At 34.2% G+C, this 13,629-nt stretch overlaps 2 protein-coding genes across 5 annotated transcripts; both read right to left on the bottom strand.

Annotated features, from left to right (window-relative positions):
• Window positions 1-7,617, bottom strand: LOC113703631 (protein TAB2 homolog, chloroplastic-like). Its single transcript, XM_027225066.2, has 6 exons — window positions 7,515-7,617; window positions 5,841-6,572; window positions 5,660-5,729; window positions 3,097-3,268; window positions 2,182-2,325; window positions 1-355 (listed from the first exon to the last, which is right to left on the bottom strand). The coding sequence occupies exons 2-6, from the start codon at window positions 6,329-6,331 to the stop codon at window positions 96-98; spliced, it is 1,137 nt and encodes a 378-aa protein (XP_027080867.2). The 5' UTR covers window positions 6,332-6,572; window positions 7,515-7,617; the 3' UTR covers window positions 1-95.
• Window positions 7,618-9,855: 2,238 nt separating this feature from the next.
• Window positions 9,856-13,209, bottom strand: LOC113689311 (double-stranded RNA-binding protein 4-like). 4 transcript variants are annotated; one of them, XM_072072386.1, is made up of 4 exons: window positions 12,955-13,209; window positions 11,224-11,492; window positions 10,238-10,463; window positions 9,856-10,151 (listed from the first exon to the last, which is right to left on the bottom strand). In XM_072072386.1, exons 2-4 carry the CDS (start codon window positions 11,473-11,475, stop codon window positions 10,057-10,059), a joined length of 573 nt encoding a protein of 190 aa, XP_071928487.1. In that variant the 5' UTR covers window positions 11,476-11,492; window positions 12,955-13,209; the 3' UTR covers window positions 9,856-10,056. The 4 variants fall into 4 exon arrangements, with proteins under 4 accessions (XP_071928487.1, XP_027062916.1, XP_071928471.1 ...); XM_027207115.2 differs by having other exon boundaries at window positions 11,224-11,501; XM_072072370.1 differs by lacking the exon at window positions 12,955-13,209 and adding an exon at window positions 12,343-12,939 and having other exon boundaries at window positions 11,224-11,501.
• Window positions 13,210-13,629: the final 420 nt, after the last annotated feature.

The raw sequence follows: 13,629 nt of genomic DNA on the forward strand, positions 1-13,629 counted from the left end.
TTAACTAAAATCTCTTTCATTTCAGCATCGGGGTCCAAAAAACATTATACTGCCAAAAATTTGTACGAGTACATTGTATATTGCTTAAGCGAATGTTATACAGGCGGAGGTGGCAAATCTAATAGGAGCCAAAATCCAGCACAGTCTTCTGAATCTAGATCATCTTGAATGGCAATAAAATGCAAGCCTCCACAGGCCTTCTTTGCTACTTCCCACGCTTCAGCTTCACTTGTAGTTGCAGGTGTCTTTTTGTAGGTGGCGTAAACGTACCGGGTAGAGATTCCAACAGATAGAATCAAGGAAGCTCGAGCAAGATCAGCTTCGACTGAACAGACTTCTAAGCCATTCATCCATGCTGCAGAAGGTTGTAAGAGTAGAAATGGAATAAGAGCATATTAGGAGGATACAACTGCATTGCTTTTGCTGGTATCGACAGAGAATTCATGAAGTGTTGTTGGCTTCAATTATTTGGTAAGATATAAGAACTATCTAAACAGGTGAAATTTAAACAAGCCACCGAAACCAAAATCTTTATCCAAAGACAATGCGAACAAGATGACCTGAGGGAAATATAACGCACAAAGATGGACCCTTATTTCAAGTAACACTTCTGGACAACCAAGGATGATCTACTTTCTACACAAACTTCTGAAACCTAGGGGAGGGAAATATGTCAGAAGTTAATAGATGTAAAGAGGGGATGAGCTGCTTCCAGGTGAAGTTCTGGAGTATTCTAGATGAAGAACAGCTCATTATAAGACCTGTTTAAGAGATAATATAAGTGTGCAAAAAGCCAATTATATAACATTAAAGATGCATACTGAGGGTAGTTGATCCTGAGCTATATTTGAAAGCTAAGTATAAGCATCAATTTAAGGGAAGATTGTTTAACAGCAGGAGGTTATGGCAATGCTCCAGTGAGCAATCAAACCTTATTTTCTATCTTGAATTTCTTAGATGTCAAAAGCTCAACGAGTAACTCTGTTATTGGATATAGTGATTCACAACTTATTTTGTTTCATAATAATAAGATATTTTGATGTATAACATTTACTCCCTACAGATAATCATCTTCTTTCTGCTTTAGCCTGTGTATGTAATACCTTTATAATGATCCAGACATCATTTTCTATCTCAAAGACCACATTAGGCATGCTTAAAAGTTACACATACTAAAACCAGGCTGCAGAATAGGCTTGTTTAGAAAGAAAACAAAAAGCAGCTGAGAGAGGAGGTGGAGGGTGAAGTAAACAGGACAAGACATTAAAGGCTTCAAGCTCCTCTGAGACACTGTATTTCTGATCTCCATTTGTGGGTAAGGTGGGATGTACGGGAGAGAAGTAACGGGATCTAAGCAACTTTCTGCTCGACCTAATTAGCTCTTGTTAGGCAGTTTTGGCACCTAACTATGCATACAGAAGAATCAGGGTTCTTGAAAATATAGCCATTAGCAGAACTGCTAAAGAGCAGAACAGTACAAGGGAAAGGTGTTCAGTGCCTACAAAGTTGGGATACAAGAAGAGAGAGAGAGAGACGCAAAAAGTTCTATATATATGTGATTGGACTACTATAACATGCTAGCTCTATTTTGAAAAATTGAACTAACAATTTCTGCAAATTAGTAATATGACAGGACCTCTTTATCCAGACTAAGAGTGGAAGGCCTCTATATATTTTACACCTCTAGAGGTTAATATATGCAGATATTTGTTTCTACCAGTCCAGGTGCACTTGCATCATTAATTTGCTTGTAGATTTGTGGTTCTGTTGATGTTATCTACTAATATTGATTAACGGTTTTGATCATATTTTACTCAGATGATGAGATGCCGAATCCAGGCACTGGTATCTAAAGTTTTCCCTGGCAGTTCCATTCCTTAGTGGATAGAACATAGAGATTAAAAGGGCATGTAAAGTGGAAGGCCTGTTACAGGGGAATGTTTGACATTATTAGTGACATTTGCAGATTTTGTGATTTTTTCAATATTTTTACCCTTTTTTTCTGTGAGTACATATTTCTACATCCTTAACAGAATAAACCTCAGACCAAAAAGCTGCAGTTTGCTGGCCAGATAACACGACTATTGCTCTCGAACAGGAGGCGTAATTAACATGTTACAGGAAATAATTCAGAAGTAATTGGACTTGACAAGTTTGTAATCTCAGAACTGATTAGTTTACCAGCTAATGGTACAGCACGTGAAGTTGCAACAGCAAGTCCAGGAATCAAATTCTTGTCATCAACTTCAATCCCCAAAAGATCCAAGTCTAGACCAGCACCAAAAGCATATCTTTTCTCTAAGGATGACACCTCTTCCTTAATTGCTGCAACAAGAGAACAACAATTTCATGCTTTTACCATGTAAAAAGTCAGACCAGTTTTTTAACAGGAAGGAAAAAGATGAATAGCAGAGAGACTGTGAGTGTTATGGAGAATACATGAAGTGTCCACATAATATCTGTTGGGACTCAGCTCTTTAACCCCAAAACTAAAGCCAAAGGTCTGAACACAAATTAATTACTTATTCAATTGAACCTCTTTAAGTTAGGTTAGGTTATGTAGTTGTACAGTAGGCCTTTTGTGGTCAAATAGTAAAAGGTTAAACCAAGTCAGATAATTATCCAATCTCATGTAATACTTATAATCACTTTATAGTGAAGTAATTTCAACTAATGGCAATACAGTGTATGCCTTCACTCTTAATAGAGCTCATTTTAGAGGGGAGATTTTTGTAGAAATAACTCAGTTCCAGACTTGGTTTAAAACCATCTCTTCTAAGGAGTGATTTCTTGACTAATTTCTAGAAAACCTTAAGCATGACAACTAGGTTTTAGTTACTGTGTTCCCTTCACTCTTTATCCAGTTCTACCCTGCATCCAAACTCAGAAAAGAATCTCCCCTTTAACATCCTAACATCCAAACTCACCTAACATCCTAAACTTGAAAAGAATCTAGGAGCCCTTTTATCTTGGCAAACTGCCCCTGCCACTTGGGTTGGGCTTAGACTACCAGAAGAAAAGCAAGGTAGCACTTAGACAGAACAAATTACATCCAAGGAAACAAAATTCAATCAAAATTTCAGAATTTGTACTTACCAGAAAATGGTAATTGCACAAAAGCCCATTTTTCTCCATAGAGATTCTCTGGAAGTTCCATGGGAAAAGGATTATCAAGTGCAAGAAATGACTTAGCTCCCTTCTGGAAACCAGGGTGACGCATATAAACAGTTTCATAGCGTTCTTCAAGCCAAAGAAGTAGTGATAAACACTGAAAGAAGCAAATAAAACATAAAAGATGTTAGCATTGGGTAAAAAGGATCAATATGTTAGTGGAAAAAAATTATCTCAAAATTAAATACAGCATTCAGTGTCGCATGCATTTAGAAATACAAACATAAAGACAACACAAAAATTGGACCAAATTGATAGTATCTTTTACATTTGATCACCATAAAATATGTGTCCATGCTACATAAAATGCACTGCATCAGCAAGTTACGGAAACATACTAATATCTTTTGTATTGTTGGCAGCCAGAAAGTAATGAAATTACACTTGCTGCTATATTCCTATATGATGCTTGTATGATTTCTAGTGTTCATTCTCGCAACAGAAGCTCATTTCAGTCTAGCATTACTAGTATTCATTCTGGCAACGGAAGCTCATTGTACTCTAGCATTATGCTATGCCCAGCCTCCTGAACATTACCATATGAGTTAAAGCTCGATAAACTTTTTAGCATTTCACACACCAAAAATGTGATTCTTCAAATAGTTTCTAAGGTTCACGTTTGACACCAGAATACTCACAACATCATTAGTAATTGTTTACCCAAAAAAGGAGGATGGCATCCAATCACAGGTCAGAGAGGGAGACCAAATCATCAGAAAGATGACCTCCTCCTGAGTAAAAACATTATTCAACTGTACATACAACAGATTATCCCCTGTGCATGTATGATCCATTTGGTGATGCAAATGGTTACTGAAAACCATTTAACCTCACTTATAAGGTAGACCTGGTTTTAGTCTAAGTAACTCGCCCTCTGGAAATCACGAAAACCAAGGACGTGATTAGATTCAAGTCCAACAAAACTTTTGACTAATATGTTAAGGTTTTATGAAACAGCCAAAAATATTCTAAACTCAAATAGGGAAAGTATCCCCTGCAAATCTGCTCAAGGTATGAACACTGAATCCAAACATGTGAGAGTTTTTTGATTAAAAAACAACAGGAAGGAACTGCTTATATGTCTGATATAGGGTCTTAAGGAAAGGTTTATACAAAGGAAGAAATATGGTAACGCCGTGCACTTAGACAAAAAGATGACAAGAAAATTTTTAACTGCTCAACAACTCATAAACTGCATATCAGTGATGTTCATCTGAAGTATAGCAAAATAACATGCATTATCTAACAACAAGATTCTCTATAATATAATTCTAATAGAAACCCAAGGTCACAAAAGACAGCTCAGGGGAATTGTACACAGCATCATTTCAAAACCCAGCCCCTTCTACATGATCCTGTGTCTTCTCATATTCAACAGTCTTGCCTCTTTAACTAACTTATAAGCTTTTTGTATGACAACCAAAGGCCTGTATGAGGTCTACTTGAATCAACATTTTCTTCTTAGACTTCTATGCCGGAAAAAAGAGAAACCATCTATAAAGTAGTACATGTGTACTGCTGGATTGCTGTCTATCATATTATGCCATTATGATTGCTTCATGACTCACAACAAATATTTAAGCAGTAGTTTGTCAGTCAATGGTGAGTCTCTTTAAATTCAAAAAATATTTTTCTGTGGTGTGAACAACTGTAAAAAGTTTAGAAAGTGTCTCCAAAAAATCTGGCAAAACCCAAGTACCTTCAAAGACTGCATCTCTTCTCCCCATCACTACTAAAATGCATGCTGTATGCTACTTACCAAAAGCAAAAAGGCAATAATTTGCATCTTGTAGCTGAAATATGATTATTAATTCTTGGTTTATCTAAAACAGCATAATTACTAAAGTAGCAATACTATCATCAAAGCTGCAAAACAAATCTCTTGAAACAATTTGATTTGAGAGCAATCAAACTGTTTATTGAAAAAAAAAAAAAAAAAAAAGGCTGAAGAAAAAAAACGGATCTGAAGGAAAAGAAGGTAAAATAGTAGTTAAAAAAACCAAAGAGTACATCTCCACAAAACTTTTAAGCAGAGATGATTCTCAAACACAATTCTTTTCTTCAGCTCTCCTATTAAACTTTTTTTATTGAGAAATTTTTTTTTTTTTTATAATTGAGGGCACTGCAATGAATTTAAGCAGAAAACCTATTGATAGTTCCAAAAGAATGGCAAACGATCATCATTAATCAGGGCAAACTGTCAAATTCCTTCTACCAACATAAGCATGCTGATTACTTTTAACTCCCATTCATCAAACATTAAAGAATGTCAAGATGCTTCTTGCTACTAGTAGAAAGTTGTGAAATATGGTTTGCAAATAGTATAGCAAATTCTTTTAAACAATAACAGCTCTATATACATTTTTATTATCAATAATGGGCAATTATTTGAAGCTGGTGAGTCTCATAGTAAAAAAAAAACATTTAAGAAGCTAAACTTGAATTGGATTTCTGGAGTATAAAGATATCTAACCTACATCATACACACCCGTTTACTAGGAATCAGCTTTATTCCAAGCTCGGTGCATGCGCGGGTGATTATTGTCTGCATTTGTGACCTACAAATCATCAAATAACCAATCAACATTATCATACTACTGAAAGACAAAATCCAGCAAATCAAAAAGCACTAAATACTAGAAGAATCATTGACTTTTCAGACAATTTACCTGAAAAAGCGGATCTTCTCAGGTAGAGGTACACCAAATTCATCACAAATTGATACTAAAGCATTCTTCAATGTGACACTATTGATAACATTATTTGGAAAATACTTTGAATACTGAAGTGAAAGTGAATTATCACAGACTAAAAGCTCCCATATCTTCTTTCCTCTGATATCAAGGATAGGCCTAGAGCAGAAGTCCAATTCCCACTCTGAAATGCTTTGAGGATCAACTTCTGGATCAAGATAACGTAATTCTGCAGTTGGATCATCTCCTTCATCAGCAATTTCAGCTTCCACTGGTGAAGATATTGAGCTCTCTGAAACTGGGCATTTCGGAAAACGACAAGTTCTATATTGATCTTTTGATGGTCTCTTAGATACTTGAAAAAAGTGAAGTGGCATCTTACTGAGGAAACTGAAATTTGAGTTGAGTTTGCATGGCTGAAAAGCAGGATTCGTAATTGACCCGGAGCCTATGCTTAAACTACACATCCTATTGAAATTTATTTTCCACTATTCCAGAATGAATGGAGAAATCAAAGTGGGGCAGGCTACTGACACAATTGGTAGATTGTCATCCGCTAAACATATGCATAACTAGAACCTACATCAAGAAGTGCACTAAAGATTTTCCAACTCCTTGGGGGAAAATCTACATTGAAGAACCTACATCAAGAACCTACATTCAACTCCTTGGGGGAAATAAAAAGATAAACCTCCAAGTTTGGCCAACCTGCAAAAATAAATGGTCATTTATATGAGCGACACTAGCTTTTACTATTAGTTTGATTATAGTGAAACAAGATATCCATCATGCATAAAATTGAACCTTATTCTTGAGCAATCTAGCATAAGGTTTACCAAACAGGATTCTCAAGAATCAGCAGTTATTATCATGTTCAACTAAAAGCTCGCATAGTCAGGTAGCTTTTATTCAATCATGAATTTTAGCTTTTTTGCTGGCTTAAATTCTACTCCTAGATATTCTTTGCCAGACTTTCCACCAAACAGGGCATGCACCAGCGTCGTATTCTAGAAGCCAGTATGATTTGAACTATTTTAGACGGCATGCACACTTTTAAGAGGAATAATCTCACACCATTAATCCTGCTGACAAAATGAGCCCTTATTTCATTAATCTGGTAAGCTAAAAGCAAATGCAGTTCTAAACTAGAGCACATGATGGCCATTAAACATAAACTTGTAAAATTATTAATCATTCCCTGCACAAAATTCTTATGCTAGTTCATGCCATTTCATCCCTTGTTGATTGTATACAGTAATTTCCTAAGTTTTTTCTTTTTTCTTTTTTCCTTTCATTGACAAGGAAAAAAAAAAAGAAGAAAAAGCTGTGTGCTTGGCCTAGTTACCAGGAATGAGAGGCACATATATATTTAAACTGCAAATCTCCTTAAGAAGAAAAACCCCCAACAAAATAATCCATCCCAACTATACAAAAACTTACAGAAACAAACAGTTATGCAATTCTTGCAAAATTTTCGCACAGTTACATCTTCAGCAGAAATCAATAGGAACAGAACAGTAAATCAGATAAGAACTTAAATAACAACACAACAAATAAGAAAAAAAAAAAGCAGATAAGAGAGCATCAACAGTAAACAGAATCAAAAGAAAACAAAATTTATCCAGGATGAAGAGGAAGCGAGGGACTCACAATGGCAGAGGAGAAGATGAGAAGAAGAAGAGTATGAGAAGTAGCTTTTTGGGGACTGTGAGGTGGAGAAATCGTTATGTTTCCATTTTTCAGTTGGGAAGTTGTGGATTAAGTAGTCCTCCTAAAATGGTTGGGCTATTTACACTTTTCACCCTTGTGTTTTGGATAAACTGCAGGAGGACCCCTTAAGGTATGAAAATTCAAAACCTACTACACAAGTAGTTTGGACTATGGATGCTAAATTTTGTTATTCATTCTTACCTATACAAATAGAAAGAACAAAAAAACTTTGCTAGTCATTCGTGCCTGTATAATGTCCAAAATACACTCACTTAGGAATAACAAGGAAAAAAATAAAATATTTCTTATTAATAGACCAAAATGAGGGTGAAAAGAACTACTAAATTAAAAATTTGAAAAAATTGATCGGCTCATAGTTTTAATAGAATAGGTTATGATTTATAATTTAAAGGCTACTTAACTATATAAAGTTAATATTGTTGAGTGTATTTTGTAAAATTGCATTTGAAAGATACCAAATATTATATTGAAGTGATAGCTAGAGTATATTTTAAAGAAATTTTGGATGTCTAATTATGCTTTCGGCCCCAAAGAAAAAAAATACTAAAATAAGGAAAACAAAGATTGATTTCATTTGACAAAAAAGAAAAAACAATCAAAATTAACTTCAAATGCTACCTAAATCTCAACCCTCCCAAAAATCAGTGTCATGGGTATCTTGCTAGTTTAATGCAATTAGAGTAAGAGTATCAAAAATCCAAGTGTGTTTGGATAGGAGATTATTTGGAATAATATTTTGAAAAAATACTGTAACATTGTTTTGATCTGATATATGTGAGAAAAAAAGATAGTTAGAAAAATAAAAAGATTATTAAAAAAATGTATTTATGAAGTAATAACAAAATGCAAATAAACCACTATCCAAACATACTCAATGAAAATAAAAAAAGTCATGTTATTTTTTTTCAAGAAGTTTTGATTGAAATTCGAATTACTTAAAATTCTATAAACAGACTAACAAGCAAATAACAGAAAATGGAATTAATAGTGCAATATTGCACTATCAATTCCACTACTAGACGTATTATTAATTTTGTTTATTTTTTAAAATTAAGATCAACAGTAATTCCTAACTTTTCCTTTTAAGACTTGAAGTCGTGACATTTCAATTATAAATGAAGTGCCATACCGGGCAATACTTTATTGATAGATGTATGATTAATTTATTATCATTGGCGAATTAATTATATATGCTATCCTAAATTTGATCCCAAGGTATAAATAGGATTATTATTTACTACTAAAAAGAGCCACAAATGATGGAATAGATGTATGATTAGTTTATTACCGTAAGTGAATTGATTATGCTATTTCGTTTTTGATGCCGAGGTGCCAATAGGATTAGTATTTACAACTAAGAAAGAGCATAAATGATGCAAAATAGGATTAGCATTTAATATAAAATTTAAGAAAGGTGTTAATTTGACTTCCACCATCAATAGTCGTCAAATCACATTTCACACAATTAACTTCCAATTCCAATAGTCAATATCTAATTTTTCACAATGCAGTGTAATAGGAGAATTCTAAAAACTTACAAAATTACCATTATTGTTTATGAAATTTTCTCTATTTTATTTCCTTCTTTTATATTCTTTTTTTTTTTTTGCCTTTTACTTCTTCTTCTTTTCCTTTTTTTTTTTTTTTTTCCTTTTTCCCTATCCTCACATGCTACCGGCTATCACTTCCATTCCAAGTTTTCTTTACTAGTAATATTTTTTTGGTGAATTTCTTTGTATTTTCTAACTCATTGTTTTTATTTTTCTTGTAGTTCATGAGGAACTTATAGCATAACAAAGTAGTACAAATCATTAAATTGAAAAGCATAAGCAATCTAGATATTAGAGTATCCAAGCAAATATGAACTAGCACTTACAAGTGATAAACAAATATAGATCAACTACTACTTTTATTTAATTTTGATTTGTAAGTATTTACAGTTGTTACAGTATATATATATATATATATTTTTGATAAAAACTTCAAAAAATAACATGATGTTCAATTAGATTGAAGTATTATTCTAAATTTACAGATATCAATATTAAAGAGAAGGAAGTCCTCAAAAAGCAAAGAAGGAAATTCTAACAACAGAGAGTTTGGACTTGAAGGACCAAGATTCACATAAATGTACGTTTCACTGTGAGTTTTTAATTCATCTGACATTTTAGAGGGAGCAAACTCTAATTTTCATCTAAAGACATTTTTTGATTGAAACCAAAACAGTTTCTAAAAGTTTTCGGGGGGTGAACAAGCGAGCAAAAGAATTCACGGGTGGTGATGACTAGATTCTTATATCACTCTCTTGGAAGTACGAATGCTGATTCTTGTGACAGGTACTGACATGAATTTAAACGGGTCATTATTAGGTCAACCGGTTATCGACACATTAATCGAACCAACAACGAAGATTATTCTGATTACAAACTCAGTAACATCGCTTCTTTTTGTTTCTTCAATCCTAGAACTTGAGGAAAACAGAGGCTGCTCTGACGTCCTTGTACTTGGATTCGATTATCTCAGACATGATAGTTGCAGATGCAGAATCTGCAGAGTCTGCATAAGCCAATAAGTCAAAAGACACATGCATAAGCAACACAAATACAAGAAACCTATAATTTGAGATGAAAATAAGGAACAACCTAAACTGGAAAAAATGGCTTCCCGTGCTGCTAATTGTTCAGCATCTTTCTTGTTTCTTCCTATACCTCCGGTATAATTGACACCATTCAGAACCAATGTAGATGCAAAAACTGGAATTAAGCCTTGTGGTTGAACTGTATAATATGCTGGATGCTCCAGGTGCATCTTAAGAGCATACTCGTTCAGGATAGACTTGCACAGAGTTGTATCCTCATTCAGGATAGACTTGCAAAGAGTTAGAGGGAGGGAAAACAATCAAGCAAATATCAAAAGAAGTATTTGCATTAACTCATTCACCATACAAGGATTATATCAAAGATATTGGAAATCAGGTTTGGTAAATCTTCAAACCACAAAAAAAAAAAAAAGGCCAGGCTACATCAACATGCTTCAGGAATTTAAGCAAGGCTAGAGCTTGGCAAGCACTGCTTAACACAGTACAAAAGCAAGAAACATACATAATAGAATATCTAATGCGTGTATGATCTCAGAATATCTAATGTGTATAGATAAAAATGCTCTGTGCTTAAAAGGCAGATCAACTTATATACATACAATCTCATTTAAGGAAATGGAAAACGTCTAGAATTACTTGAAATGAATTTTTAGAGAAATATGAAGGACATCATATGCTTGCAGAGGTGTTCTATACTTGACAAACTAGTATAAACCATTAAACCAAAACAGGCCTTAAGATTATGAGGTCGTGAAATGCTGCGTCCTGTGTTCTTAAAAGCTTATGGTAACAATTTTATAGTGTACAAGTTAGTGTTACAGTTCTTAAGCCATCTACAGAGACAGTAGAAAGAACAGCAGTAAGGCTCATTCAGATGTTCTTTTGCTTTCTCAACCAGTGTTCTGCTAATGAGATTTATTGCATTGTTCAGTCATTTCCCAGACTTCATATGACAATACATTCCAGATGAGCAAGACGACATTCATTGGTCAAGACATTGCAATTTAACCAATATGCAGAGATGCTCACAGAAACCTTTGGATTAATTGGGCACCCATCATCGTTCATCCTTTTTTGGATACTATGTAATGCAATCATGGCAGCATTATGTTCTGCACTCTTTCGTCTTTGAAAAGTCCCTTGAGATGCATACTTTTTTCCATCAACCAATACTGTAGCTCTAAAGTTTGGTGAATGTTCAGCTCCTTCTTTAACAATCGTGTACACCGGGGGCTGTAAACAAGATTTTTGTGTATATTCTTGCAATCGACTTTTGTACATGTGGTGTTGTAAACCACCTACAATATCTAAAAGCAAAAACATGTCATTCATAAAGAAGTCTGGTAAATAAACATCAATAACTTATCGTGATCGATCGAGTGATAACAGATATGCAAAGGTGATTTGGCACTACCCAAGCATCACAAATTAAGGCTTAATTAAGCAAGATATACAGAAAGGCCAACCTCAAACTCAGGCGTGGGAAATGAGAAATCAAGTACAAAACAAAGTGATACTTCACAATAAGCAGTTTTGGAAAGCACACTGAATTAACTAGAGGCACAGATTGCATACCATATATACTAAGGAAAAAAATTTGTTCCAAACTTTCACATAAATCTTTAACTTCAAACAAAAGTTCTATCTAGTAAGCTCTCACTGGTAGTCGATTCAACAAGTGGAAAGAATCTCAAATGTTCACACAGCTTGGTCTAGCTTTCTGAAGGTTCCAAAGCTGATACTTCAAGAACACTAGTCAAAATGCGCTTTTCTGATTCTAACATGTTTGAAAGTCCTTTGCTGCATCTCATTTCAGACAAAGTGCACTCGTTTTTCAATCTTTTGGGGGCAGTCGAGGAGAAAGTGTAGTACATAGCACCAAGCCACAACCAACAAAGGAAAAGAAAAAAGGAAGATAAGCAGAAAAATGAAAATGCAATGACAGAAAAAACTTACCTCCAAATAAATTACAAAAATTTTGAAAGTATAAGAACCAGATTGATACGCTTTCAAGGGGGAGAGGAAAAGGGGGAAAAATGAAGAAATCTAGGAGTGTTACTTAATTTTGTCACTTGTTAAAAATAAGATTAGGAGGATGACTTGTGAATACGAGACTTGTAAATCATGAATAAGAAATTTAAGACATACTTCGTGCCATTGAGTATGTCTCTCGTTTGAGCTGTTCAACAATCCCAAGCGCCTTGATCTTCTCTCTTCTACTTCACTTATGTTTGCTCAGTGATGGATAACACATAATCTTGATTGAGTGAAAAGAAGCAAGAGCCAATTTATAGATGCATAAGTGACCCTTCCCATCATTGATCATTTACAAGCTTCAGTGAATCTTCTCCTTGATAAGATAAATCTTATTATGTAGTTTCAAGAATGTACATACACAGTAAAAAAATTATATGCTTCATTTATGTGAAGTTTCATAAATGTAAAAGATAAGTTCATTAATCACTTGATAGATTCATGACTTTGATCATAGAATCTTATGATTCACTGATTAGGTACATGACTTTGGTTACAATACCTTGAACCTATCTATACATGTACTTAATTTGTCCTCTCATATGTATGGGATACAATGTATAATGTTACATTTATTTGCATATTACATTTATGTGATCATGAAGGCGACCAAAACAAGTGATTAATCTAACATTCCTGGCTGGAAAACGCCACACAGAGGGAAAAAAAATACATGTAAGGAAGAAACAGAAAGCAAACAAACAAACCAAAAAGGAAAATTCATACCCTCTGAGGACAGTTGGCCTGTGATCAGGCACGGTACTTCTTTGTGGAAGTGAATGTGGTTGTCAAACGAGGAAAAAGAAGCTGATCAGACAGGAAGAAGATGATCCCAATAAGCACCAGTTCCCTAGTATTAAAAACGATGAAGTTTATCTCTCTTCTTTGTTTCCAACGTTAGCTCCATACATCTTGCTGTAGATTTATTTGCATTTTCCGATGCTCTGAGCTCGGCAAGTTGCTTCTGTCATCAGGGCCTAGATATGGGAATGATTACAATGAGCAAAGAAGGGAATTCCTGGTTGACTATTTTCAAGAGTTTTCGGAAGTGGAAATGGGGGTTAAATGCACAAAACCCCCCAAACTTTGCCGTTATTGTGTTTACAGCCTAAACTCTTTTAATAAGTACTTAATCACCCTTTCTTAAGCCAATAAATAAATGATTGATCACCTTAGTCAAGGTCCTTTTGGATTGCGATTTTTCAGGAAAATTTTTTGAAATTTTCTCTTGATAAAAATTTTAATTATTTTTGTATCTCATATATATCATTTTGCTACATTATATCTTTTTTAGAAAAATTTCTAAAGTCTCCAATACAAATGAGCTCCAAGATTGTTGCTATCTTAATTATATACAATTTTTTTTTCTTGTCTTATTTTACTTTCTCCTTTTCTCTTTTT

Source organism: Coffea arabica, chromosome 1e, assembly GCF_036785885.1.
Source record: "Coffea arabica cultivar ET-39 chromosome 1e, Coffea Arabica ET-39 HiFi, whole genome shotgun sequence".
In the NCBI taxonomy this organism is placed as follows: Eukaryota; Viridiplantae; Streptophyta; class Magnoliopsida; order Gentianales; family Rubiaceae; genus Coffea; species Coffea arabica.

Coding starts and splice junctions, on each gene's coding strand:
- LOC113689311 (XM_072072370.1), bottom strand. Junction 10,464..11,223: donor CAATTAATCCAAAGGTTTCT/GTGAGCATCTCT, acceptor ACTCTTTGCAAG/TCTATCCTGAATGAGGATAC. Junction 10,152..10,237: donor AGCCATTTTTTCCAGTTTAG/GTTGTTCCTTAT, acceptor TGGCTTATGCAG/ACTCTGCAGATTCTGCATCT.
- LOC113703631 (XM_027225066.2), bottom strand. CDS start 6,331: ATGTGTAGTTTAAGCATAGGCTCCGGGTCAATTACGAATCCTGCTTTT. Junction 5,730..5,840: donor GAGAAGATCCGCTTTTTCAG/GTAAATTGTCTG, acceptor GATGATTTGTAG/GTCACAAATGCAGACAATAA. Junction 3,269..5,659: donor AGCTGATTCCTAGTAAACGG/GTGTGTATGATG, acceptor TGCTTCTTTCAG/TGTTTATCACTACTTCTTTG.